The sequence below is a fragment of the Perca flavescens genome, chromosome 9 (genome assembly GCF_004354835.1).
Source record: "Perca flavescens isolate YP-PL-M2 chromosome 9, PFLA_1.0, whole genome shotgun sequence".
NCBI classification, from domain to species: Eukaryota; Metazoa; Chordata; class Actinopteri; order Perciformes; family Percidae; genus Perca; species Perca flavescens.
In genome coordinates, this window is record NC_041339.1 from 8,994,603 (window position 1) to 9,004,602 (window position 10,000).

General features: G+C 40.8%; 1 protein-coding gene across 9 annotated transcripts in view; it reads right to left on the minus strand.

Moving 5' to 3' along the window:
* ect2 (epithelial cell transforming 2) overlaps nucleotides 1–10,000 on the minus strand; it is a 175,061-nt gene that overhangs the window by 46,518 nt on the left and 118,543 nt on the right. For all 9 annotated transcript variants that reach the window (XM_028587190.1, XM_028587191.1, XM_028587183.1 and 6 more), the window contains 2 exons: nucleotides 9,074–9,212; nucleotides 6,624–6,778 (listed from right to left, as the gene is read on the minus strand). In XM_028587190.1, the coding sequence (XP_028442991.1) occupies nucleotides 6,624–6,778; nucleotides 9,074–9,212 (294 nt within the window). The remainder of the gene's footprint in view (nucleotides 1–6,623; nucleotides 6,779–9,073; nucleotides 9,213–10,000) is intronic.

Below are 10,000 nucleotides of genomic sequence, written 5' to 3' on the forward strand. Positions count from 1 at the left end.
AGCCGCTCGCTAATGCTTTTTTTCTCTTGGATCCTTCTTTTGGAATATGGTCCGGGAACCTGAAATGGTGTCTTTTATTCCTAAATTCTTGTTACACAAACGGCAAATATCCTTTACCATGTTGCTTGCATGCTGAGCTTACGAGCTATATTTGCCTGCAGTAGCAGGGGCGGGCTTGTGGTTGTATTTTCATACGCTTCGTGGATCTGATTCGTGGTTGATTTGGCCCGTCTATCCCCAACATAGGTGATAGACAGATGGTTCATCCAATCAAATATTACAACCAGTATTCCGCCCCTTCCCAAAAGTTCTCCAACGGAAAGTTCCCAGATGGATATGCCGAGCAAATGCGAAGCAATCCATCTGGCGGAGTCAGGTTAGTTGCCACTAGGGGGCGCTATGACTTTAAGTAAATATCGGCCTTTATTTGTCCTCAGGGTTGGACTCTTATGAATCCTTAAAAGTTTCGAGGTAATCGGACAATGTACACTCAAGTTACACCCACTTCCTGTTTCGGCGGCGAAACGCACAAAATGGCCGCCCCGCCACGGCCACGCCCTATGACGAAAAGTTTTTCTTTTAACAACTTTTCATCTTTAACGTCTTAAGATGGCACAGACCGAGTTTGAAGTTGATCGGATGAAATCTCTAGGAGGAGTTCGTTAAAGTACAAAATGTGGAAATGGCCAAAATCGCACTAATTTCGAACATTGAAATCAAAATGGCGGACTTCCTGTTGGGTTTAGGGTATGGCTCTAATGAAGTTTTTTGTACATCTTGACATGTTACATATGTGTACCAAGTTTCGTGAGTCTACGTTAAACGCACTGCAGGGGCTCAATTTTCTTAACTTTCTAGGGGGCGCTAGCGAGCCATTTTTGTGCGCCTATTCCCAAAACCCTTAAAATACGTACATTTTCACCAGACTTGATGCGGCTGCCAAATTTGGTGAGTTTTTGAATATGTTAAGCCCCTCAAAAAGCCAATTCATTTGACGGGAAAATAATAGAAAGAAAAAGAAAGAAAGAAAGAAAATAATAATTCTTTCAGTTTCAATAGGGCCTTCGCCACTTTTGGCGCTCGGGCCCTAATTATGTACTTAACAAAAAAGTGTGAAATAACTGAAAACATGTCTTATATTTTAGATTCCTCAAAGTAGCCACCCTTTGCACACTCTTGGCATTCTCTTGATGAGCTTCAAGAGTTAGTCACCTGAAATGGTTTTCCAACCGTCTTGAAGGAGTTCCCAGAGATGCTTAGCACTTGTTGGCCCTTTTGCCTTCACTCTGCAGTCCAGCTCACCCCAAACCATCTTGATTGGGTTCAGGTCCGGTGACTGTGGAGGCCAGATTATCTGGCGCAGCACTCCATGGTCAAATAGCCCTTACACAGCCTGGAAGTGTGTTTGGGGTCGTTGTCCTGTTGAAAAATAAATGATGGTCCAACTAAACGCAAACCGGATAAGATGGCATATCACTGCAGGATGCTGTGGTAGCCATGCTGGTTCAGTATGCCTTCAATTTTGAATACATCCCCAACAGTGTCACCAGCACCTCCACACCATCACATCTCCTCCTCCATGCTTCATGGTGGGAACCAGGCATGTAGAATCTATCCGTTCACCTTTTCTGCGTTGCACAAAGGCACGGCGGTTGGAACCAAAGATCTCAAATTTGGACTCATCAGACCAAAGCACAGATTTCCACTGGTCTAATGTCCATGCCTTGTGTTTCTTGGCCCAAACAAATCTCTTCTGCTTGTTGCTTCTCCTTAGCAGTGGTTTCCTAACAGCTACTTGACCATGAAGCCCTGATTCGCGCAGTGTCCTCTTAACAGTTGTTCTAGAGAAGTGTCTGCTGCTAGAATCTGTGTGGCATTCATCTGGTCTCTAATCTGAGCTGCTGTTAACTTGCGATTTCTGAGGCTGGTGACTCGGATGAACTTATCCTCAGCAGCAGAGGTGACTCTTGGTCTTCCTTTCCTGGGGCGGTCCTCATGTGAGCCAGTTTCGTTGTAGCGCTTGATGGTTTTTGCGACTGCACTTGGGGACACATTCAAAGTTTTTGTAATTTTCCGGACTGACTGACCTTCATTTGTCAAAGTAATGATGGCCACTCATTTCTCTTTACTTAGCTGATTGGTTCTTGCCATAATATGAATTCTAACAGTTGTCCAATAGGGCTGTCGGCTGTGTATCAACCTGACTTCTGCACAACACAACTGATGGTCCCAACCTTATTAATAAGGGAAAAGAATTCCACTAATTAACACTGACAAGGCACACCTGTGAAGTGAAAACCATTTCAGATGACTACCTCATGAAGCTCATTGAGAGAACACCAAGGCTTTGCAGCGCTATCAAAAAAGCAAAGGGTGGCTACTTTGAGGAATCTAAAATATGTTTTCAGTTATGTCACACTTTTTTGTTAAGTACATAATTCCATATGTCATTCATAGTTTTGATGCCTTCAGTGAGAATCTACAATGTAAATAGTCATGAAAATAAAGAAAATGCATTGAATTAGAAGGTGTCCAAACTTTTGGCCTGCACTGTATGTATGTATGTGTGTGAATATATATATTTCACACACACACACACACACACACACACACAGTGGGGCAAAAAAGTATTTAGTTAGTCACCAATTGTGCAAGTTCTCCCACTTAAAAAGATGAGAGCGCCTGTAATTTTCATCATAGGTACACTTCAACTATGAATTAAATAAATATAATAATAAAAAATCCAGAAAATCACATTGTAGGATTTTTAATGAATTTATTTGCAAATTATGGTGGAAAATAAGTATTTGGTCAATAACAAAAGTTCATCTCAATACTTTGTTATATACCCTTTGTTGGCAATGACAGAGGTCAAACGTTTTCTGTAAGTCTTCACAAGGTTTTCACACACTGTTGCTGGTATTTTGGCCCATTCCTCCATGCAGATCTCCTCTAGAGCAGTGATGTTTTGGGGCTGTCGCTGGGCAACACGGACTTTCAACTCCCTCCAAAGATTTTCTATGGGGTAGAGATCTGGAGACTTGCTAGGCCATTCCAGGAACTTGAAACGCTTCTTACGAAGCCACTCCTTCGTTGCCCAGGCGGTGTGTTTGGGATCATTGTCATGCTGAAAGACCCAGCCATGTTTCATCTTCAATGCCCTTACTGATGGAAGGAGGTTTTCACTCAAAATCTCACAATACATGGCCCCATTCATTCTTTCCTTTACACGGATCAGTCGTCCTGGTCCCTTTGCAAAAAAACAGCCCCAAAGCATGTTTCCACCCCCATGCTACACAGTAGGTATGGTGTTCTTTGGATGCAACTCTGCATTCTTTCCCCTCCAAACACGACAAATTGAGTTTTTACCAAAAAGTTCTATTTTGGTTTCATCTGACTATATGACATTCTCCCAATCCTCTTCTGGATCATCCAAATGCTCTCTAGCAAACTCCAGACGGGCCTGGACATGTGCTGGCTTAAGCAGGGGGACATATCTGGCACTGCAGGATTTGAATCCCTGGCGGCGTAGTATTTTACTGATGGTAGCTTATGTTATTTTGGTCCCAGCCCTCTGCAGGTCATTCACTAGGTCCCCCCATGTGGTTCTGGGATTTTTGCTCACCGTTCTTGTGATCATTTTGACCCCACGGGGTGAGATCTTGTGTGGAGCCCCAGATCCAGGGAGATTATCAGTGGTCTTGTATGTCTTCCATTTTCTTATAATTGCTCCCACAGTTGATTTCTTCACACCAAGTTGCTTACCTATTGCAGATTCAGTCTTCCCAGCCTGGTGCAGGTCTACAATTTTGTTTCTGGTGTCCTTTGACAGCTCTTTGGTCTTGGCCATAGTGGAGTTTGGAGTGTGACTGTTTGAGGTTGTGGACAGGTGTCTTTTATACTGATAAGTTAAAACAGGGGCCATTAATACAGGTAACAAGTGTAGGACAGAGGAGCCTCTTAAAGAAGAAGTTACAGGTCTGTGAGAGCCAGAAATCTTGCCCGTTTGTAGGTGACCAAATACTTATTTTACTGAGGAATTTACCAATTAATTCATTAAAAATCCTACAATGTGATTGTCTGGATTTTTCTTTCACATTTTGTCTCTCATAGTTGAAGTGTACCTATGATGAAAATTACAGGCCTCTCTCTCTTTTTTAAGTGGGAGAACTTGCACAATTGGCAGCTGACTAAATACTTTTTTGCCCCACTGTATGTATGTATGTATGTATGTATGTATGTATGTATGTATGTGTATATATATATGATAGTTGATCTAAAGAATAAAAAAGAAGCCCAACAGTCGGATCAAAATTAAATGATTTATTAAAAACTGAATAACAATAACTTATTTCACCAGTAAATTCCGACAAAAACAACAAAAAAAAACACTGGATGGGAAAAGGGTATTTTACAACAACTTTGAATGCAGCACAAGGCTGGCGAGGCGAAGTTCAAGTGAACGCAACATCTGTGTTGTTTGTTGTTGTAATCCTCTACAGTGAAATACAGACACTTTTACACCGTTTAGCTCTCAGCATTTTAACCGTGTTTACTCCAGCTGCTAGATAATGGTAGGCTAACGTTACCTGCTGTCGAGTGTAGTGTTACCGTAACTAGCGTCCCGTGCGGCGATGTTTCAGTTTCCTCTAACGTCTGTTCTTGGAGCTTCAGAGAGAAGCGGAGGCATTTAAGTGGCATCTAAATAAGGCACCGAAATCGGTCGTTAAGGCACCGGTGCCGTATTAGCAAAACGGCGAAAAGCGACAAGTTTGCAGGTATGCATATAATAGCGTTCTCCCCTCCCCCTTCCCCCTGCGCACGAGCTGCAGAAAGGTTTCCCAAAACTCGGGTGATTATTAAGTGGCTGTTCAGAGGTGGTGTGAGCTCCGGGATTTTAAAGATCTGAAGAACGATGTAGCCACATTTCTTCTCGACAGGTAACATAATTACCATGAATGATTTATCTTTCACTTGGTTATTAGTAGTCAAACGTCCACACAGCTAGGTTGGTGAGGATAATAGTAACGTTTGCACAGTGGTCCGTCAGATATGATGCTGAAATGGCTAACAGTAGCCTGCTAGTTAGCATCGTTTTACTGTTGGGGAGTAAAGTTAACATTGTGTTAGTGTTTAGTTATTGAAAATGTTGTCTGACATGCCTAGGCAGTTGTGTCAAACTCCCTTGTGTGGGAGGGGCTTAGGAGACTGTTTGGGCTTCAGCAGAAAAAGGGAGGGGAGGGACTGAGAAGTTGTCGATGTTCATATTTGTTGGCAAAGTCCTGGATCTTCACAATCTTACCTACAGCACCTTTAAAATACGTAAATTTAAATAGAGTTTTTGAGTATGTTAAAGGAATATGCCACCATTTGTTGAAATAGGGCTTATCAGGGCCCTGGTGGGCCATAGGTGGGCCAATGCATTTTTTGTCTGCAAAAGTAATTAGGTTGTTTTTTTGTCTTTTTTTGGCTCACTTTTACTCACAACATGCTAACCGGCAACATAGGATTCCATTCACTAAGCTAACTAGCGGTGGCGCTGCCAGTGTTGCACTGGACCAAAACAATGCATGCACAAAAAATGCGTTGGCCCACCTATCTACAGCTAGGGAAGACCGTGATAAGCCCTATTTCAACAAACTGTGGCGTATCCCTTTAAGCCCCTCAAAAAGGCAATTTGTTTTCCGGACGAAGGAAAAATAATAATAATTACTTCAGTTTAAAAAAAAAAAAAAAAAAAAAGCTGCTGTCGGCGCTCCGGCCCTAAAAACGGTTTTGGGGGAAGAGTAATTAGTAGAACTGCTTAGAAGTGGACTTTTCCTATAACTACGTTCCTGTAACTACTTGGTCAGAAAACGGCTATTGAACTCAGAGAGTTCCCTATGCTTTAGCCACGCCCCCTTTCACAGCTAAAGAACTGTATGATTGTAGAGTCTTGTGTGAGATATCATTGAACTCAGAGTTCCCTTTTCATTGGTGATGATTTGCAGTGTCTGAGTGCCGTGCAAATTCAGGGCCAAAAGGAGTGGCGTCACACTAAGTTCACACAGAATGATGTGATTCCTATTTAGTTTGAATGTTATGTTTTTACAAAGTTACGTGTTAATTGTGATTTAAATTCTATATTTCTTGGCTTATATATTGTAATTTAAAATCATATTTGCACTTAACATTTAGAAAGATTTTTGATTCCTGTTTAATTTGAATGTTTTATTTTTACAAATACTACTTGTAAATTGTGAATTGTAGTTGTAGTCTGTAAGATTTCGATCTAGTTAATTGTCTGTTAAGTTCCTATCTATCAAAGAGTGAGTTAAAACAATGGTGATTGAGCATATGACCCACTGGTGAAAGCGTTTGTATGGGCTGCTTTGCCAAGTAATACAATCTGAGTGCCTGGTGAGACTTAAATTCAAATGCAGCGCAGTTAGTGACACGTTTTACGTCAGTTAGCACGGGCTGGTCTCCCCGTCTGCCTAGGGTGGCAATTGCTAACTTAGCTACTATTTAAAGTTGTCAAAAGGAATTACTGCCTTGGCTTGCAGTGTCAGTGTTAATTTTGTCAGAGGACACATGAGGACACTAGCCTTTATTAGTGTGTGTGTGTGTGTGTGGCTTCTCACCGCATCAGCCCTGCAGATGGTGTTGGCGACATGGCGGCAAAGTGTTCGCAACAAGACGCTTTTAACCATTTCCTCTCCAGCCAGTTGGAAGCTGAACAACAAGTTCTCCTGTTCAGTTGGAGGGCGAACCACCAAGGCGAATGCATTCACACACTCTGAAATGATAGAGCAAAAATAATGAATAGTGACAAAAAAAAAGGGATGACGGAAATAAGAGTGAAGAGATTAAGATGAAGAAAATGAGATGGAAAAGTATGAAGATGATCGAGAAAGGGTGTTGGATGGAGAGAAAGGGAAGAGAAATGAATGGAAAGCTTAGAGCAAACAAAAGTAGCAGAAGAAAAGATGCAAGATAAATCAAATTCAGTGCTTCATCCAAACTCCATAAACATCAATCTCAGCATTTGTAATTATTTCTAATAAACTACAGGGGTAGACACAATACATGAAACACAAAATTACTCTTATTACTCTTGTTGGTTAATCAATTATTATGTTGATTATTCCTTCAATTAAAGGATTATTAAAGCGCCCATATTATGCTCATTTTCAGGTTCATAACTGTATTTTAAGGTTGTACCAGAATAGGTTTACATGGTTTAATTCTCAAAAAACACCATATTTTTGTTGTACTGCACAGCTCTCTCTCACTGCTGCAGATCCTCTTTTCACCTGGTTTCTGTTTTAGCTACAGAGTGAGACCTCTTTTCTTCTTCTGTACCATTTTTGATTGCACTCGCACATGCTCAGTAGCTCAGATGTAGAGCATGTCAGCTAGCTAACTCTAGAGACAGTAAAAGAAAGCCTGTTTCTCCAACTTTGGTCAGTTACAAGGCAGGATTAGCTGGGAGACTTCTAAATGAGGGTGCACATGTAAGTAGTTCTTTTGTAGATTATAGTGAACTTGTGTGTGTTGTAGCAATGCTTTGCTATTGAGAACAACGTAGCATGCTAGCGTTAGCATTAGCATGCTAACGCTAACGAAAAAGCTAACGGTTGTGGTTAGCCAGCTCATTTCGGACTGTGACGTCACAGTCCGAGCCGATTTTGAACAGCTCACTAGGAGACTAAAGGCAGGACACCTTCAGAAACCGTATCTCACTCAAAACAGCATAGATGGATTTTTTTCAAAGTTTGTATGTGTGTGGAAGCACCAGAGACACAAAAGAACACCCCAAATCCCAGAAAAATAGTTTTTTTCATAATATGGGCACTTTAATAGGACAAAACGGTAAAAAGCTAAATTTTATCCAAACAAACAAAACATTCCATGGGCCCCATCTTGCACACGGCGCAGCACGGCGCAAAGCTACTTTGATCTCTACTTTTGATCACACCATTGACCAACAGAAACCTGGTCTAAAGTCATTGTTATTTTAACAGCAAATAAGTAAAATGCACATAGGCTTATCCACAGCGCGGGCACACTATGCTTGTTACACACACACACACACACAGAAGCGCAGCAGCACACAAACGATTACACTAAGTACAACCCTTTTGAACACATCTTCCTTTTTTAAGAATGCAGGGCTTGACAATTAACTTTTTGAGGCAATTGTCCTTTGGACAAGTACATTTACATTTCACTTGTCCATGCACAAAAGTTACTTGTCCGGGTAAAGATTTATCATTTTATAAATTTTTTTGTGTTGAAAAAAACCGTTGAAAGCATCCAAACTCTATCAACATTAATACAATTCAGTTGAAACAGTAGAAACAAACGTGTCCCAAGAATAGATTTCCCATTCAACAAGAAAAAAGGATCTCCAGACTCCATAATACAAAGTTATACTTTGGACGCCGGTGTGCAGAAGTTAATATATTGAGATTCTAAGTCAATATTTTAAAGTTTGTCACTACTTTCAGATTCCTAGTCAATATTCTGAGTTACTCTGTCAATATATTGAGATACTAAGTCAATATTATGAGATATTAAGTCAATATATTGAGAAACAGAAACATTGATAAAAAAGGGTTGGTGATGTGATGAAATGTAATGGATGCTGATGTTGTGGACGATGGTCGATTATATTGTGTCAACTTCGTAGGCTGATATGCACTTTTCCTACCCAATATACGTTACTTTGATGCTGCTATCCATGCACCTAATACTGGTATTTATTTGTCCTCGTACTGTTATGGTTGTGTTCCAGTTGGACTGTGTGTAGAACTTGTATGCATTTATGTGTCTTGTATGCGTTTACATTTGCTACACACCTAATCGACTTTCGGGGACACAAAAAAAGTTGAAGAAGTTGACTGAACACCACCGGCCCTCGCAAACAAAATGTCTTTCTATCTCTGCATACTTGTGTGCATTGATCTGTCTGTCCAGTATACTTGCCAAAAACTGTTTAAATATAAAACACCCTCAAATGACATGCAGATAAAGTGATGTAGCTGTAACTTCATTAGTTTACAGTGTGTACATGTTGTTGTTGTGTTACCCTCTGTGTCCTGCAGGTCCAGTACTCTTCGAATCTGGGACAGCGGCATCAGTGCGATGTGTTTGAGCGGGGGTGGTGGTCTCGTCTGCCCCAGTGGACTCTTAAATGTATTGATCACCTTGTGTCGCTTCCTTGCAATCTGCAGAGACACACACACACACACACACCAACTTTGGAGGTAAATGTCAAGAAAGGCAACTTGTGTGTGGTGTTGCGATTAAGAATTGAGTGTGGGTGCATTTTGCAGTGTGGGTAAAGCTGGTATCAGTTATTTGGCAATAAATCAATGATGCCTTCATAGAGGTAAACGATGCAACTCATTAATGCCCTTTTAATTACTTTATCAGAGAGAGACAAAAGAAAGAGTAGGGATGGAGGAAGAGCGAGATGGGGAGAGGATAAAAAGGCACTACATCATAGGTCATTGTTATTTTGGCAGTGTGAGTTGTCCACAAATCTGGAGATGTACTTGATCCAAACAATTATAGACCTATATCCATTATATCTTGTATTGTATCTTGTATCATGTGGACGCGCCGACAGTTTTGTTGTCATTACTTAGAATTCCTCATGGGGGCTGCAGAAACAACGCACTATAGCTTTAAAAAAATTTTTATTTCCAAGTACATTTAGAACAGATTTAAAAAAGAAAAATTGTGATTAATCATGAGTTAACTATGGACAATTAAATTAGATAAAATACTTTAATCGATTGACAGCCTTACTTTTAATTATTTTAATTCAGTTTGACAATCTTTTTCCCTCAGTGGTAGTAATGAGGGAGGGATAAGCACTGTTCTTTCACTTTCCCCACACAGATTTTATCCTGTCGGTCTGGGAATTGAACCGACGACTTCCCGGTCACAAGCTCGCATCTCTAACCATTAGGCCACCACTGCACCACTGTTTTTGCCACGGAACACTGGC